Source organism: Sphaerodactylus townsendi, unplaced genomic scaffold (genome assembly GCF_021028975.2).
Source record: "Sphaerodactylus townsendi isolate TG3544 unplaced genomic scaffold, MPM_Stown_v2.3 scaffold_19, whole genome shotgun sequence".
Lineage (NCBI taxonomy): Eukaryota > Metazoa > Chordata > Lepidosauria > Squamata > Sphaerodactylidae > Sphaerodactylus > Sphaerodactylus townsendi.
Window position 1 is genome coordinate 1,317,717 of NW_025950352.1, and position 18,640 is coordinate 1,336,356.

Below are 18,640 nucleotides of genomic sequence, written 5' to 3' on the forward strand. Positions count from 1 at the left end.
ACCGGAATAAACTCCCAGGCGCCCTGGCAGTGGAGACTTGTTAGGGCCCAGGGTAAAGCCGTGTACGTTGGGGTAAAAACTCCCCGTGTGTGTGTGTGTGTGTATGTACGTATGTACGTGCGCATGTGTAACCCCCATGCTCAGAATGGGTTGACCCAGAAAGGGGTGGAGACTCAAAGCAGCAAGAGGCTGCAGAGCTCATGCAGTTTGGAGAAGACGAGGCTACCAGACTCGGACCTTGGTTTGTATAAGCCCTTGTTAAAGGTTTTTGTGGTTGTAATGGGTGAGAGTTCTCCTGGAAACCTTCATCATGTTGAATCCTGTTCACCAAGCCCTGGGAGTCTTCAGGAGCCAACCCACTTGCAAAGAAGAACTGGACTTGGCAATATCAGTAGACTGTAAATAGAAGGACTTGAACATGCAACCTGAACAGGACCTTGAAGTGTGATGTTAAATGTTGATGTTATATGTTAAGAAAGTAAACCATTTTGTTTTTAAAAATTGTTGTTGCAAACTCATTCCAAGCTCTGCCCCAGAGGTTACGCATGCATATTGCTTTCTAGGGTGTCGTCACTGCCAGCCTGGGGAGGCGTTCTGGCGAGCTCGCCCTTTGGCCCCGCCGGGCATGGTTGGCACGGGCGCAGAAGTCCTCCCTGGGGTCCGCCGGGGAGGCTCCGAACGGCCGTCCTCCTTCGCAAGGGCACCCTTCGGCTCTCCCGCCGCAGGACTACAACTCCCAGCACGCTCTGCGCTAAACCCCGGGGGAGGAGGACAGAACCACTACATCTCCCGGCATGCTTAGCGGCGCGCTCGCCTGTACAAAAGGCCCCCCTCTCCCGGCCGGCTCCTGCCTGGCCGTCGGCGGCTCCAGAGTCGGGACTGCGTTTCCCGTGGTGCAGAGCGCGCGCAGAGGTGGCGACGGCGCCCGCCAGGGGTCATTCGGCGGCTGGAGGGGCGGGACGCGGGCGGCGGGCGGCAACGGCGGCGTTGGCGGAGGAGGAGAGTCCGGGGCGGCCGCAGGAGGCTGCCGGCGCCGAGGAGATGCAGGCGGGCGGCGGGGCCCCGCGGCGGAGGCAGCAGCAGCAGCAGCAGCAGCAGGAGGCGCAGGAGGAGCCCGGGGGCGGCGGCGGCGGCGGGCGAGGGGGGGTCCCGGCCGGCCACAGGCGAGGGGGCTCCGGGGATGCTGTCGAGCCGAACGGCGGCCCGGCCAGCTCGGACTTCAGGTGCGCCCCCCTCCCGCGCAGCCGCCTCTCCGCGCGTTCTGACGTTCGCCTTTGACGCGTGTCCACGAGGAGCGGCCAAGCGGGCCAGACGCCGACCGCCGCCGGGGGACTTTGGCCGCTGGGGCGGGCGCGGCGACTCCGCTTCCCCTGGCCTGGGGCGGGGCGGGCGCGGCTTGTGCCCCTCCTCCTGCCCGGGCAGCCCCGCTGGCAGCACGTGCCGCGTGGGTGGGTGGGGGGCTTCTGCTGGGCCCCTTCCTCTTCCTTCCTTCGTGCCCCAGGGGCCCTCTCGGGCGGCCCTGGGCGTGGCTCCTCGCGTTGGGCCCGGGCCAACTCCACTCGCCCTACTCAAGCCTCTTCCGCCGGACTGGTCAGCTGGGGCGGTGGTCTTGGGGTCAACCGTCCCGAACTCTGCCACGCCTAGCTGGGGGGTCGGCGCCGCTGGCACCTGTGGAACCCGGAGTCTGGCATTGGGCAGGAGCGGGGGAAGAGTCCGTGTGTCTTGACCGCTTGCAACAGCCCCGTGTGTGGAGGGGCGCGTGAACACAACGTGTGCCGGAGCACATCTGGAGTTGCCTTGGCTGGATCAGTCCAGGGTGGCGAGCCTGTGGCACTCCAGATGTTATGGACTACAATTCCCCTCAGCCCCTGCCAGCATGGCCAATTGGCCATGCTGGCAGGGGTTGAGGGGAATTGTAGTCCATAACATCTGGAGTGCCACAGGCTCGCCACCACGGGCTCCAGGCCCTTTGGGTCACCTGCAGCCGGGTCCTTTTGGATGGAGGTGTCGGGACTCGAACCCGGTGCCTTCTGCGTGCAAAAAAGCCAAGGCGCTGCTTGCAGGGCCCTGGTCCCTCCCCAGGAATGCAGCTACCTTATGTTGACCAGGATTGTCTGCTGTGACAGGCAGCTGCTGTCTGGAGCTTAGGCTGGGGGGCGGGGGGTGGCGTGGCAGGAGGGTGGCCAGGCTACGGTGGCCAAGCCATCTTCTCTCTCGCACCTGTGACAGTGGCCGGGAGGGGAGTTGACGCAAACTCTACTTTGGACTGGCGTGGTTGTCCTGTGGGGGGAACCTGATTTTTCTCTCTCCCTCCCCAGGGATCAGCAGTGGCGTCGGAGGTTAAGAGCTCGTGTATCTAATCTGGAGGAACCGGGTTTGATTCCCAGCTCTGCCGCCTGAGCTGTGGAGGCTTCTCTGGGGAATTCAGATTGGCCTGGGCACTCCCACACACGCCAGCTGGGTGACCTTGGGCTAGTCACAGCTTCTCGGATCTCTCTCAGCCCCACCCACCTCACAGGGTGTTTGTTGTGAGGGGGGAAGGGCAAGGAGATTGTCAGCCCCTTTGAGTTTCCTGCAGGAGAGAAAGGGGGGATAGAAATCCAAACTCTTCTTCTTCTTCTTCCTGCTTGGGGTGTCGTCGTGATGCAGGACCCAAAGGACCAGTTGGCAGCAGGCAGGGAAACTGAAGCACCCAGGAAAGGGGGGGGGCCTCTACGATGCCAGGGGGCTGCATGCTCAACACAGGGGTCAGGGGTCAGCGTGGGGCTTCCCAGGCCCTGCTCTTTGATCTTGTGTGGCTGCTCACTGGAAGCTCACCTGAACTGGGCCAGGGGCCAGCGCTGGGATCCCAGTTTCCTGAACATCCCCAGTCCAGCTCAGTGGAGTTTCAGCCAGTGGTGAGTGGCAGCGCCAGGGAGCAAACACCGTGTAGAGATCCACTGTGGGGCTTGTGGCTGTTGGGGGCAGAGCGCCGTCTTGTGCCTCTGCTGTGTCTGCTTCCTCTTGCCTGACTCCGGCTCCTTTCGCCTGGGGCTGCCCACGGCTGGCGCTGCTCCTTCCCACACGTTCCACGATGGCAGAGATTGTCTTTCCTGGACAGAGGTGACTCTTGCAATGCTGGTGCGCAGTTGCCTCCGAAGCACGTGTCCCTGATGCGGCTCCAGCGAGGGCAACGGAGTGGTGTTGTGGGCGGTGCTGAGGCACCGGGGGCACTGCCAACCCACGCAGCGTTTGTGTCTGGGAGGACCTCTCACTTCTGGAGCACCACTCTTTGGAGGCTGTGCCGGTTTGCACTAGAAGAGCTGGGTTCAAGTCCAGCTGCACTCTAGAGACCAGTGAGATCTCTGGGATAGGAGCCTTCAAGATATTTGGACTCTTTAGTTTGGAGAGGAGACGTCTGAGGGGGGATATGATTGAAGTCTATAAAATTATGCATGGGGTAGAAAATGTTGACCGAGAGAATTTTTTCTCTCTTTCTCACAATACTAGAACCAGGGGGCATTCATTGAAAATGCTGGGGGGAAGAATTAGGACTAATAAAAGGAAACACTTCTTCACGCAACGTGTGATTGGTGTTTGGAATATGCTGCCACAGGAGGTGGTGATGGCCACTCACCTGGATATCTTTAAAAGGGGCTTGGACAGATTTATGGAGGAGAAGTCGATTTATGGCTACCAATCTTGATCCTCCTTGATCTGAGGTTGCAAATGCCTTAGCAGACCAGGTACTCAGGAGCAGCAGCAGCAGGCCATTGCTTTCGCCTCCTGCACGTGAGTTCCCAAAGGCACCTGGTGGGCCACTGCGAGTAGCAGAATGCTGGACTAGATGGACTCTGGTCTGATCCAGCTGGCTGGTTCTTATGTTCTTATCTGATGAAGCATGCTTTGAGTCTTAAAAACTAACCCTCCAAAAATCTTGTTGGTCTCTACGGTGCTGTTGGACTTGGATTGAAGAGCTTGAGACACTGACCAACTGAGGGTCCCCTGATGAGCTTCATGGCCAGGCCAGACCTAGCCTTAACCAACTCCGTGTGTGTGTGTGTAAAAAGTGCCGTCGGGCCCTAGCTGAGTTATGGTCACCCTTCATGGGAAGAGATATTGAGAGGTGGTTTGCCCTCACCTGTGGAGCAACCCAGGATTTCCTCGGTGGTCTGCCACCCAAGTACTAACCAGGACTGACCCTGTTTAGCTTCTGAGATGTCACCAGGGCAGGCTAGCCTGGGCCATCCAGGTCAGTTGGGTTGCTGTTCCTGAATTGGTAGCTTATATCAGAAGCCAACAGTGGAGGGACTTTGTGGTCACGGCTGAACCTATGCAGGCGTTGGGTCTCAGGCCTTGAATCAATAAACGGATTCTGTCTAGTTGATCAGCAGGAAGGCAACGAAGCACCTAGCCTGTTAAATCCAGTTCTGGCCAACCTGGCTTTTGCTACCCCCTTTATTCAGAAACAATGCCCCCTCCCATTTCCCCAAAGAATGTAAGAAAGAGTTACTCCGGAGCCGAGGCGCCCCAAGGTCGGCAAAAGATAGAAATAAAGCCACCTGGCCTCTCCCCCCTCCACAGAGCAACGGAAACATCCAGTTTCCCATGGGAGCAGAAGGTGTCAGGGGTAAGCCTAGTTACCTCTGTAGCATGTGAAGCCATAAAGGAGAGACCAAGAAAAGAATGCCCCATTACAGCAGTGGTAACATATGGCAGGCTGGTTACACATATCTTGTAGCAATTACGCTTAGGTAGGAATGCATCTCAATCAATTAGATACAATCGCCGGAGGTATATTTTGCAATACTGCATTGAACTAGGAATTCATCTCAGTCAACCAGCTGCCGTCCCTGACATGAGGACAGGCCGGCGCCAGCTGTGTCCAGCCGGGTGGTGATGCAAGTGGGAATCGGGGCTTGCTGGGGAATCCAGAAGAGCTCGGTGGGAGGCAGGGCCTGGGCAGATGCCCAGGTGAGCTTCTGTGCCAGGGTGCCCAAACGGGCTGCTTCTGAAAGCGCAGCTCCTGCCACAGAGTGGCAGGGGAGGGTGGGTTCTCTGCCCTCTGGGTAGCCCGTGTCTGCTCCTGCCAGAGTCTTGGCTTGGGAGAGCCCATCCTTGACCTTCTGCCCCTGAAGTGGCACTGGAAGACGCGACCGTGCCAGAGTCGCTCTATAAGCTGACCGCCTTCATGCTTCCAGCTCCTGTCCTGCCAGGTTTGAACTGATGGGTGCTTTGCCAGTCTTGGCAAGCATTGGCAAGCCTGCTCTGCAAACAGAAGGGGTGTTCCCTGTTTCTTCTTGTCAGGGCTTGGCTTGGGAGCCCTTTGCCTTCTTTTGTGAAAGCCAGGGCAGCGTTGTGGGTGTTGCGCGGAGTCAGGGAGCCTGCAGAGGCCCTCTCCCCAAGTTGTGCAACTAGGACAAGGGCAGTGCGGTACAGTAGTCAGGGCAGCAGGCAAGCTCGGGGTTCAGATCCCTGTTGAAACAGGAAGCTCTCTGGGTGGCTTCAAACCAGTTGTTGTCTCTCTGTTTAACCTTTAGCCGCCTTGAGTCTCCGGAGATATGACGGGGCATAAGTGTAAATAATAAATAAATAGTGGAGTGTTGTGGGGTCTCCTGGCTGTATGGCCGTGTTCCAGTAGCATTTTCTCCTGACGTTTCGTCACAGATGCAGGCGAAACATCAGGAGAAAATGCTACTGGAACACAGCCATACAGCCCAGAAACCCCACAACACTCCAGGTATTCCGGCTGTGAAAGCCTTTGATAATACAATAAATAAATAACTAGATAGATAAACCTACCTTTAGAGGAACTGGCAGTAGATAAAGGGTGAGCTGTTTATTTGATCTTTCAGATCCCAACGCTATAAACGTTGTCAGAGGATCTAATATAACATAATTTAAAATTTATTTATTTATTTATTTTATGGGATTTTTATACCGCCCAACCCCCGGAAGGCTCTGGTGGAAGGTATAATTTCATCAACATTATAGCTTTTGGAATAAAGAACAAAATAAGAGTAGATTTTTTTAAAAAAGTAAAATTACCTTTAAAAGTATTTTTAAACAATAACACAAGATAGAGTCAATGGTCCAGGGAACCTAATCTCAAGTGTGATACAAAAAACCTGGGCAGTTGTATCACACTAGAGAATATGCTAGGTGTGTCGGTTTTTCTTTGAAAAATAAAAGTAATTAACATGTCGTTAAATATCTCATTATGATTTTGCATGTTTGTTCCAAGTGATATGCAGTTGATATAATTGTGCCTTTCAACCTTTGATTTATTAGCTTCTCTGATGAAGTTGATAAAGAACCGCTTTGAGATCTAAAAAGGTCAAATAAATGGCTCTTCTTTGCACTTTGTCCTTGGAGGGGGGAGCGGGGGGCAGGGCAGGGGGGGGGGTCGTCCTTCCTACCCGCAGGGCCTTATTTTCTTCCTGGCAACAGATAACAAACAGGGAGAACCCCGCCTGCTGCTCAGAGTCTTTTGATATATGAGATTCTTTTTCAGAAAGTGAGCTACGCCCTGCTGTTATGTGAAGGGGAGCAGGGAAGCGTGACCCTGTGGCTGAGGGTTCCAGAGGCTTCGTGTGGTGACCAAAAAGGCCCTGTTTCCCAGGCTCACCTGCAAGAATGGTCAATCCTGAGATCTGGCCAGAATTTATAAGAGCAGAGGTTCTAAAGAAAGCCAGCAGCTGGAGTTGGGTCCGGGTGAAGAAGGGACCAGGAATGATGGTGCACCTGGATCGAGTCCCGGGCTAGCCAGGCAAAACACACGGATACAATGAATAGCCATACCCAGAGGTGGGATCCAGCCGGTCCTCACAGGTTCCCGAGAGTAGGTGACTAATTATTTGTGTGTGCCGAGAGGGGGCTACTAATGGGTGATTTTGCCACGTGATTTTTGCCTTAGTTACGCCCCTCCTCTCAGCAGTAGCGCGGAGAACTTGACGCAGTCTAGCAGGAGGTGCACCGGCGTGCGTGGCAACCTGCGCCTGCGTGCATTTGTTTCCTGCCCAAGGACCGGCGCAGCGGCTGCGTCCTTGCCACAGCCCCGCCCAGGAAATGCCCCACTCCGGAATTCCCGGCCACGTCCCCGTCGTGCCCCGCCCAGCCTCATTGGCGCTACGCCGCAGTTTGAATCCCACCACCAGGGGAACCTGTTACTAAAATTTTCAGATCCCACCACTGGCCATACCCAAAGCAGCCAGAGATGTATTCTCCTTGTCCAGCGTCCAGTGGTAGTGATCTGGCTGGACCACTAATCTCTGGCACTCTGGAAGATGCTGAGGGACCAGCGAAGCCAAGTAGGTTGTGTTGCGTCCAACGGAGCAGTGCTAAATCTTCATTCTCCTCTTCAGGGTGAGAAGTCCGGTTGCCACACTCCAGGTGGGGCCTGGAGATCTCCCAGAACTACTCCTGATCTCCAGACTGCAGAGATCAGTTTCCTCTGGAGGAAATGGCTGCTTTGGAGGATGGACTCTATGATATTGTACCCCACTGGTGTCCTTCCTGTTCCAAAACCTCCCTTTTCCTTTGCTGCCAATCCTGAGTCGGCAACTGGAGTGAAAACGGACGTCCCCCCTCCCGCAGTTCATGTACTGCTGTTGAAGCACTTTTTCCTGACACCTGGCTTTGAAACCTGTTTTTAGCGGCTTTCCCCTTCGCTTGTCCCACCTGGTCAGAGATCGCTCGCAACGGCTTCGGGACAGTGGCTTCCACCAGCGGCGTGTCATCCGCACGAAGCCAGTTGTGAGCACGAGCAGGGCTGCCGGCCCTCGCTCCGCACGGGTGTGCAGTTGTGTGCCTTGTGCAAGCCCAGGAGCAGTGTTGACAAGAGGAAGGGGCAAAATTCCTTGCGGATTGTGCCCCTCTCCCCGTGCCCATTTTAGACCTCTTTGTAGCTGCAGACCGTCCTGTGGTTTGCATCCATGGATGGTGTGGTATGCTTCCAGAGAGGCGCTCTGCTAGGTCAGTGGTGGCGAACCTTTGGCACTCCAGATGTTATGGACTACAATTCCCATCAGCCCTTGCCAGCATGGCCAATTGGCAGGGGCTGATGGGAATTGTAGTCCATAACATCTGGAGTTCCAAAGGTTCGCCACCACGGCACTAGGTGGGGGCTGCCTAGAGGTAAACTGGTCCTCTAGCTGGGCAGGGGGCTCCAGTCTGCTTCACTGGCATTGGTGGACGATGACAAAGCTTGGGTAGAGTTTGGAGAGTAGGGCCGTCTGCCGTCTGAGTCGTGTGTGGCCTCGCCAAATGGTCTGGCTACCGTTGCACAATGAGTTATTTGAGCTACCCAGATTTTGGGTGTGACTCAAATTGTTGGCGTCCTGTTTGGTGAGCCAATTAATTGCCTGAGTAAGGCCTGGTCTCTGATTCAGAAAGTGAGCTACGCCCAGAGGTGGGATCCAGCAGGTTCTCACAGGTTCCCGAGAGTAGGTTACTAATTTTGGGTGCTGTGTGGTTTCCGGGCTGTACGGCCGTGTTCTAGCAGCATTCTCTCCTGACGTTTCGCCTGCATCTGTGGCTGGCATCTTCAAAGGATCATCAGAAGATGCCAGCCACAGATGCAGGCGAAACGTCAGGAGAGAATGCTGCTAGAACACGGCCATACAGCCCGGAAACCACACAGCACCCAAGTGATTCCGGCCATGAAAGCCTTTGACAATACATAGGTTACTAATTATTTGTGTGTGCCGAGAGGGGGTTACTAATTGGTGATTTTGCCCCGTGATTTGTGCCTTAGTTACGCCCCTCCTCTCAGCAGTAGCGCGCAGAACTGGAAGCAGTCTAGCAGGAGGTGAACCGGCGTGCGTGGCAGTCTGCGCCTGCGTGCATTCGTTTCCCACCCAAGGACCGGCGCAGTGGCTGCGTTCTTGCCACAGCTCCGCCCAATAATGACCCGCCCCGGAATGCCTGGCCACGCCCCTGACGTGCCCCGCCCAGCCCCATTGGCGCTACGCCACAGTTTGAATCCCACCACCATGGGGACCTTTTACTAAAATGTTTGGATCCCACCACTGCTGTTATGTGAAAGGGAGCAGGGAAGCGTGACCCTGTGGCTCAGGGTTCCAGAGGCTTCGTGGTGGGGCAGCCAGAGCATGTGCCCGGGGGGTGCCATTTTAAGTGGGGTGTCCTTGGTGTCCAGCCCCCTTCCCACAAGAGCTCAGCGCCATCCCAGGTGGGCCTAGTTTTAAATGATGCAGGTTGGAGGCGAAGCCAGCAGTATAAAGCCGGACCTGGGCCCAGCTGACCTTGCAGTTGAACACTTGGCTACGTCTGGCCAGGTCTGGTGCTTGAGAAGAAGGAGAAGAGTTTGGATTTATATCCCCACTTTCTCTCCTGCAGGAGACTCAAAGGGGCCGACAATCTCCTTGCCCTTCCCCCCTCACAACAACCCCCCTGTGAGGTAGGTGGGGCTGAGAGAGTTCCCAGAAGCTGTGACTAGCCCAAGGTCACCCAGCTGGCATGTGTGGGAGTGTATAGGCCAGGGGTAGGGAACCTGCGGCTCTCCAGATGTTCAGGAACTACAATTCCCATCAGCCCCTACCAGCATGGCCAATTGAATTGTAGTTCCTGAACATCTGGAGAGCCGCAGGTTCCCTACCCCTGGTATAGGTTAATCTGAATTCCCCAGATAAGCCTCCACAGCTCAGGCGGCAGAGCAGGGAATCAAACCCGGTTCCTCCAGATCAGATACAAGAGCTCTTAACCTCCTACGCCACTGCTGCTAAGTGGGGGGTCCGCCTCCAAAATCCACGTAGCCATCAAAGGTGGTGCCTGCACCTGGCCAGGCTGAAGGGGTGGGGAGAGGGGTTTTCAGAGCTTGCTCAGATTGAGACCAGAGTCCAGCGGGGACGGGGGCAGCCCTGGTCTTCCCCCAGGTCTCGGGAGGCTGATCGGGGTCGTGCTTTCGCAGCAGCAGTCCGGTGCAGCGGCCCCTCCTCCCCTCAGAGAGCAGGAGAACATGCACAAGGTAGTCCCCCCCCCCCCCCCCCGTGTGAGCATCGCTGCTGCAAGTTGTTGCCTGGCTGGAAAGCAGTCAGCTGGGGGATCTGATCAAAAGAGTGGATCAAACCGCCTGCCTGCCTGCCGTGCTCTCAAGGGCGGCGCAGAGGCTGTTGTTGTGGCTTCAGGGCCACTCTTTTGTCGGAGCAGCGGCAGCTGGAACGCTTGCTGGGAGCCTGTGGCTCGGCTCAAAGGCTCACGGGAAGCTGCGGAGCCTCCGGTTGGTTGCCGCTGTCTGCTTTCCCTGGGCCGGCGCCTCTCTGCCTTCCCCTGGGCCGGGCTGAGTCTGTGGGTCCTGTCTCCAGACCTGCTCCTACATGAGAGGAAAACAGTTTGCCACTGTTGATAGCACTTCCAGTGGCTTTTCCTGCCGGCCTCCAGGGCCCAGAAAGCCAATCTGGAGTATCAATTCTAGGTGTCGTGTGCTGCCGGAGGGCGTCCTTCATGCCCCTTCCCCACATTCTTCTGGGCCGGCTTCTCCGTGACAGAGAGGGTGGATCCCTGCTCTGGTACTTCCTTGTAGGTCTGTAGGAGCTTTGGAGGCTGCAGAGGCTGCCCTGGGGCCAGTTGTAGCCCTGAGCCCGGAGGCAAGGCCAAAATCCCCCGTTATTTCATTTCTTCAAAACATTTATTAGCCGCTTTTCCGCCTGCAGGGACTCAAGGCAACATATGAGCCATTAAGGACATAAGAACAAGCCAGCTGGATCAGACCAGAGTCCATCTAGTCCAGCTCTCTGCTACTCGCAGTGGCCCACCAGGTGCCTTTGGGAGCTCACGTGCAGGAGGTGAAAGCAATGGCCTTCTGCGGCTGCTGCTGCTCCCGAGCACCTGGTCTGCTAAGGCATTTGCAGTCTCAGATCAAGGAGGATCAAGATTGGTAGCCATAAATCGACTTCTCCTCCATAAATCTGTCCAAGCCCCTTTTATAGCTATCCAGGTGAGTGGCCATCACCACCTCCTGTGGCAGCATATTCCAAACACCAATCACACGTTGCGTGAAGAAGTGTTTCCTTTTATTCGTCCTAATTCTTCCCCCCAGCATTTTCAATGAATGCCCCCTGGTTCTAGTATTGTGAGAAAGAGAGAAAAATTCTCTCTGTCAACATTTTCTACCCCAGGAATAATTGTATAGACTTCAATCCTATCCCCCCTCAGACGTCTCCTCTCCAAACTAAAGAGCCCCAAACGCTGCAGCCTCTCCTCATAGGGAAGGTGCTCCAGTCCCTCAATCATCCTCGTTGCCCTTCTCTGCACTTTTTCTATCTCTTCGATATCCTTTTTGAGATGTGGCGACCAGGACTGAACACAGGACTCCAAGTGCGGTCGCACCACGGCTTTATATAAGGGCATGACAATCCTTGCAGTTTTATTCTCAACTCCTTTCCTAATTATCCCCTAATTATTATTTCCTAATTAGGAACCAATTGTCTGGGAGTGGGTTAAGCAGGAAGGGTGTGTGGAAAGGATGGGGGGAATCCTGCAGCCCTGGAACTTTTTACAGCTCCCCCACAACGGACACGGCTAATGCCCCCCTGGCCCGGTTTGTTCTGTGCCCCCCTACTCCTGTTGTGGAGCTGGTGTTGTTTGGGACGTTTCTGCTGCCTCCTTGCTGCCTGCGGTGAAGCTCTCTTTTCTCTCTTTCTCCCAATACTAGAACCAGGGGGCATTCATTGAAAATGCTGGGGGGAAGAATTAGGACTAATAAAAGGAAACACTTCTTCACGTAACGTGTGATTGGTGTTTGGAATATGCTGCCACAGGAGGTGGTGAGGGCCACTCACCTGGATAGCTTTAAAAGGGGCTTGGACAGATTTATGGAGGAGAAGTCGATCTGTGGCTACCAATCTTGATCCTCCTTGCTTTGAGATTGCAAATGCCTTAGCAGACCAGGTGCTCAGGAGCAGCAGCAGCAGCAGAAGGCCCTTGCTTTCACCTCCTGCACGTGAGCTCCCAAAGGCACCTGGTGGGCCACTGCGAGTAGCAGAGAACTGGACTAGATGGACTCTGGTCTGATCCAGCTGGCTAGTTCTTATGTTCTTAGGTTCTCTCTCTTGTGCCCAGAAGGCTCCAGGCTCTTCCTGGGAGATTGAGGCGTTCCTGTTGCTGCTCAGCCTCGGAGCTTTCTGGCTGGCCCCGGGCCACGCATTCTTCCTCTGCATAATGTGCATGGAGAGCGGGAGTCACTCTCGTTGCAAGAGATCCTCAGAGATCTCCTGGGACGGCAAATGGGATGGAAGCTTTCAGCATTACCCGGACTATAGCCTGGACCATCTCCAGGCGTCATTAAGCGGGAGAGGGCGAAGTCCCTGTTCTGAAAAGGTGTTGTGGATTGTCCTCTACCACCCTGCTGGCACGTGAGCGCGTCTTGGTTATGCATGCCAAGAGGGTTTGGGGGAAATTCTTTAGGTCAGTGATGGCGAACCTTTTCGAGACCAAGTGCCCAAACTGCAACCCAAAACCCACTTATTTATTGCAAAGTGCCAACACGGCAATTTAAGCCAAATACTGAGGTTTCAGTTTAGGAAAAAACGGTTGGCTCCAAGGCACGCGTTACTCGGGAGTAAGCTTGGTGGTAGTCGGTGGCTTTGCTTTGAAGCAACTGTGCAACTCTTCCAATGGGTGAATCACGACCTTAGGAGGGTTTAGAAGCAAGCCCTGTTGACAGCAACCGAGCTTGCTCCCAGGTAAAGGATTGTGCTTTAGTTCTTCCCATGAAAATCAGTGGGGTTTAACAGCACTTAATAGGGTTACCTATCCCCCCCCCCCCACACACACACACATGACGAACTCTGTGCACGCGTACCCACAGAGAGGGCTCTGAGTGCCACCTCTGGCACCCGTGCCATAGGTTCACCACCACTGCTTTAGGTGGACTGTAGTGGTGTAGGCTCACCGAAAGGCTAAAGGAGAGAAGTGACCCATTTGCACACGGGGGTGGGGCAGTGGCCAGTGAGGATGGAGATGTACGGGTGACCCCCGGTCCGAAAATTGTCTGGCTTGCCTCAACCAAGGCCAGGAACTTTTCTCTGCCCTGGCCCCAGCCTGGTGGGACATTCTGTCTAGTGCAGTGGTGTGAACCTATGGCACGGGTGCCAGAGGTGGCACTCAGAGCCCTCTCTGTGGGCACGTGCAAACAGAGTGCCCCCCCCCCCCCCACATCTAGGCTGGCCTGGGTCTCTGGGCTCGAATATTAGCATTAAACCTAAGTCCTAGTTTTGGGAAAGCAGTGTAGGTAGCCCTGTTAAATGCTGTTAAACCCCACTGATTTTCATGCGAAGAACTAAAGCGCGATCCTTTACCTAGGAGTAAGCTTGGTTTCTGGCAATGGGTCTTGCTTCTGAGTAAACCCTCCTAGGGTCATGATTCACCCGTTGGATGAGTTGCATAGTTGCTTCAAAGCAAAGTCACCGACTGCCACCAAGCTTACTCCTGAGTAACGCACACCTCGGAGCCAACTGTTTTTTCTAAACGAAAACCTCTGTATTCCGGTTAAATTGCCGTGTCGGCCCTTTGCGACAAATAAGTGGGTTTTGGGTTGCCATTTGGGCTGCACTCCGTCTCGAAAAGGTTCGCCGTCACTGGTCTAGTGGGACCCAGGCCTGGCGAGATCTGATGCATCCCCTCCGGGCCCACGAGGCTGAGCTGTTCCTCCAGGCCTGGGGCTGAGGCAGCCACAGTTTTTATCCCCTTGGCCTCCCCTCTTCCTTTCCCACCTTCTTTGCTTCCCTCTTGCATTCTGGTTTTTACTGTAATCGTTCTCTTCTCCTGGCTGCTGCAAACTTTTTCTGCTGTGGGGCTCCTCTCCCCGTGTAGCATCTGTGACCACCCACCTTCTGGTCTCCCTTCTTTTCAGGTGCCACCGGCTCCAGGATTCCCTGCTCAGCTCGGCCAGTGGCTACAGCAACTACCGGGGGATCTTGAACTGGTGCGTCGTCATGCTGGTGAGTTGGAGCCCTAACCCTAACCCTAACCCTAACCCTCCCACCCACCCAGGCTGCCTCCTAGCTTTGAGGCCTCCCTCAGGTTGGTGACAAGGCCTTTAGCCGGCTATGCCGCTCACTTTAACGTGCAGGTGATGGTGGTGGCACGTTTAATTCCACTTTGGGCCGCCTGGATGCAGACTGGGGACCTCGCGTGTGGCGGAGTCCTTCTCTTCCCAGCTCAAAGCCGGCTGTCTATAGCAGAGGTGTCCAACTCTGGCGCTTCAGGTGTTCATGGACTACAATTCCCATCACCCCCTGTTGGCACTAGAATTACCCATCAGCCCCTGCTCAGCAGGGACCGATGGGAATTGTAGTCCATGAACTTCTGAAGCGCCAGAGTTGGACACCCCTGATCTAGAAGAAGAAGAAGAAGAGTTTGGATTTATATCCCCCCTTTCTCTCCTGCAGGAGACTCAAAGGGGCTGACAATCTCCTTGCCCTTCCCCCCTCACAACAAACACCCTGTGAGGTGGGTGGGGCTGAGAGAGTTCCAAAGAACTGTGACTAGCCCAAGGTCACCCAGCCGGCGTGTGTGGGAGTGCACAGGCTAATCTGAATTCCCCAGAGAAGCCTCCACAGCTCAGGCGGCAGAGCTGGGAATCAAACAAAGGCAGAGGGACGCAGGGGAGAGCAAGAGATGCCGCTCTGCCGATAGTTGCAGGTGGGTAACCATGTAGCTCTGCAATGGACCACCTGCTTTCCAGTCCAGCAGAAAGATTAGTCCGGTCCCTACGGCAGAAGTTTCCAAGTGTCAAAGCCGCCTTCCTCAGATACGCATATGAGTTTGGACTCTGGAAGGGAGCTTGGAGACTCTTGGACTCACATCTCGGAGATTTTGAGGGCCTCGAAGGCAACGAACCTTTCTGAGCCTGCAGGCACATTTGGAATCATGACATGGCTTGATGGCCGTGGCAACAAAATGGCTGCCACGGGAGGTGCAGTCAGCCACCAAGTGGAGACTCCGGCCGAACTTCAGTAACTCAGCGCAGATCTTGGTACTGTGGTGGCCGCTGCTGCGGAAACAACATTTGAAAGAAAAAATCTGCAGAGCCAATTGGATCATGTGGTTGCAACACGTGGTTGCTGATATTCTTCCTTCCTGCTCACACAGCTGGCTGGCTCCTGCACCGTTCCTCTTGGCAAGGGCTGGCTGCAGGCTTTGGCAGAGCCAGGCGGTGCAGTGGGCAGAGCGTGGGGCTAAGTCCCTGGGCGTCTTGGGTTCGAATCCTTCACTGAGTTGTTGTGGTGGGGAAATGGGAAAGGGGTGAATGAGATTGTCAGCCATTTTGAATCCCGAGTGGGGAGAAAAGCACGGTGTAAATAAAAGGAAAAAACGAACTCTTCCTGTTTCTGGTGTCCAGCGCAGGTGCGCATGGCGGGGGTGGGGTGGGGGGAGCAGGGAGGGGAACCGGCAGTTCTCAGGTTCTGCTCCTGAAAGGCTTCGGAGCAAGAACCGATGCGGCCGCTGTCAGGTTATGAATTGATCTTTGTGTCTGGCGTGCAATCAGTCACCTTTAGAACCTTTGCCCTTGAGACAGGGGCATCCCCTGAATCGGTTCGCAATCGCTGTCCCGCCTGCCCTCCCTTCCAGTGGGTGCTAATTCCACCTTGGGCCCTGCCCATCTCCTCCCCTCGCTTCTTCTTCCTTTTCTTTCTTCTTTGGCCTTTAGATTGGGCACCTGTGTATATGTGTTCTACGCAATCTTGCTGTTTTGATTTATTTATTGTTATTAATTGCTGCTGAGTTTTAATGGGTTAACTTTTGTGTTGTATTAATCTGCTGTTGGAAACAGCCGTGTTGTGAGCCGCCTTGAGCCCTTCGGGGATGAGGCGGCCTGTAAATAAATAAATAAATAAAAGTCTGGCTGAGGCAGACGGAGCAGATGTTCCTGGGGGCCGTGGGGGCTCCCCCTTGACCTGTTGGGCCTGGCGCTGGCTGGGCTGGCCTCGGTGTCCCATTGGCTGGGAGGAGCGGAAGGGCTGTTGTGGCTGGGTTTTTCATTCCCACGGAGCCCCGTAGCGCAGAGTGGTCAGCTGCAGGGCTTCAGTCCAAGCTGTGTTCATGCCCTGGCTAGATCCCGACAGAAATTGGGCTCAGGTAGCCACCTCGGGGTCGACTCAGCCTTTCACCCTTTCGAGTCCGGTAAAGAGGGCACCCAGCTTGCTGGGGGTAAAGCACAGACAACTGGGGATTGCAGTGGCAAACCACCCCATGAACATAGTCTGCCTAGTAAATGTCGTGATGTGCTGTCACCCTGTGAGTTGGTAATGATCCAGTGCTTACAAAGGGCCTTTACTTCCCACAACCATCCTTGTGAGAGCGTAATGCCCCCCCATCAGCACCATGGACAGCCCCTCCCAGCAACTTTCTGATAAACACCTTGGCTCTGTTATCCACCTAGGGTTGCCAACATCCAGGCAGGGCCTGGAGATCTCCCGGACATACCGCTGATCTAGAGAGACTAGATGCCGTGGTGGCAAACCTTTGGCACTCCAGATGTTATGGACTACAATTCCCATCAGCCACTGCCAGCATGGCCAATTGGGGTCAGTGCTATCAGTCACAGACCAGGAAAGGGATTTGGGCGTCTTAGTGGATAGTTCCATGGGAATGTCAACTCAATTCAAGGCAGCTGTGAAAAAGGCAAACTCTATGCTGGGGATCATTAGGAAAGGAATAGATAATAAAACTGCAAAGATTGTCGTGCCCTTATATAAAGCAGTGGTGTGACTGCACTTGGAGTGCTGTGTTCAGTTCTGGTCGCCACATCTCAAAAAGGATATCGAAGAGATAGAAAAAGTGCAGAGAAGGGCAACGAGGATGATTGAGGGACTAGAGCACCTTCCTTATGAGGAGAGGCTGCAGCGTTTGGGACTCTTTAGTTTGGAGAGGAGACGTCTGAGGGGGGATAGGATTGAAGTCTATAAAATTATGCATGGGGTAGAAAATGTCGACAGAGAGAAATTTTTTTCTCTTTCTCACAATACTAGAACCAGGGGGCATTCATTGAAAATGCTGGGGGGAAGAATTAGGACGAATAAAAGGAAACACTTCTTCATGCAACGTGTGATTGGTGTTTGGAATATGCTGCCACAGGAGGTGGTGATGGCCACTCACCTGGATAGCTTTAAAAGGGGCTTGGACAGATTTATGGAGGAGAAGTCGATTTATGGCTACCAGTCTTGATCCTCCTTGATCTGAGATTGCAAGTGCCTTAGCAGACCAGGTGATAAGGAGCAGCAGCAGCAGAAGGCCATTGCTTTCCCCTCCTGCCTGTGAGCTCCCAAAGGCACCTGGTGGGCCACTGCGAGTAGCAGAGAGCTGGACTAGATGGACTCTGGTCTGATCCAGCTGGCTTGTTCTTATGTTCTTATGTTCAGTGTGCCAGATTCATGCTGCCCGCCTGTCTTCTGCCTGCCCCACCCCAGTGGCTTCCTTATCTTCTGCGCTGTGTACAACTGTGACCTTGAACCGAGGGAGCCTGGGAGGGGAGGGGGTGTGGCATGGAAACAGCACTGGTGGTGCCCGCCGGCCTCCCCTTTTGCTGCACCTAATTCTGCCTCTTTCGCTTGCAGGTCTTGAGCAACGCCCGCCTCTTCCTGGAGAATCTCATTAAGTAAGTGCCGGACTCACCTGGGGCTTGGGGGAGGGGCTCTCATGGGGCAAAGACGCTACAGCTCTGTCAGAGAACAGCCGTGCCCTGCATGCTCCTGGCCTCTCCTTGGGAGCCTTGTGTGTTTTTTATTGGGGGGGGGGATGTGGCTCAGTGGCAGAGCATCTGATTGGCCCGCAGAAGGTCCAGGTTCAATCCCCGGCGTCTCCTGCTCGAAAGGTCCAGGCGGCAGGTGATGGGGGAGACTGAAGCCCTGAAGAGCAGCTGCCAGTCAGAGCAGGCAATACTGACCTGGACGCATGGATGGTCTGACTCAGTGGAAAGCACCCCTCTGGGGAGAGGCCTTCAGTCCTGCCTGGGTGGGTTCCTTGGGCTGTCCTGTGAGGGGTGAAGTCTGCAGGGTGCAGTTTGGTTCCCCAGTGGCAGGGCTTGCGTGGCTAATGTAGGGCTACTGCCGGTTGGAGTCCTGAGCACCAGGTGACCAGGTGCTCAGGAGCAGGAGCAGCCGCAGAAGGCCATTGCTTTCACCTCCTGCACGTGAGCTCCGAAAGGCACCTGGTGGGCCACTGCGAGTAGCAGAGTGCTGGACTAGATGGACTTTGGTCTGATCCAGCTGGCTTGTTCTCATGTTCTTATGAGTTCTAGGAGGCCAGAGGAGCTGCTGGGCCAGTCCCGGCCTCTGCCATGGGGTGGCCCTTCGAGCCCTCCGCTCAGGCCTGAGCACAGCCATGCCCGCCTGGGTCTCCGTGGCACGAGCAGGACGCTGTCCGAGAGCCACGCCGGGCAGAGCTTTGAGGGCTGCCGAGGGGGTGCTGCCAGCTTGTGGCTCAAAAGGGACACTGCAGTTCCCAGTCCTGCCCCCCTCGGCTGCCTCTTGAACTCCGTCTCCAAAGAAGAGGACAGAGTTTGTAGAATAGGGTCTCTCATTTCAAAACCGGCTTGTGACTTAACAGTAAAAAAATGTGAGGCCACAAAACAAGGAGGGGACACGAGTGTAAGAACGAGACAGTCAATTTCTCTTCTTCCCTCTCCCACCCCCCTTCCTAG

At 55.1% G+C, this 18,640-nt stretch overlaps 1 protein-coding gene across 1 annotated transcript in view; it reads left to right on the forward strand.

Moving 5' to 3' along the window:
* Positions 1-18,640, forward strand: part of DGAT1 (diacylglycerol O-acyltransferase 1) — a 37,210-nt gene that overhangs the window by 1,628 nt on the left and 16,942 nt on the right. The window contains exons 2-4 of the mRNA XM_048482684.1: positions 564-1,223; positions 13,850-13,937; positions 17,556-17,596. Of these exons, the coding sequence (XP_048338641.1) occupies positions 564-1,223; positions 13,850-13,937; positions 17,556-17,596 (789 nt within the window). The remainder of the gene's footprint in view (positions 1-563; positions 1,224-13,849; positions 13,938-17,555; positions 17,597-18,640) is intronic.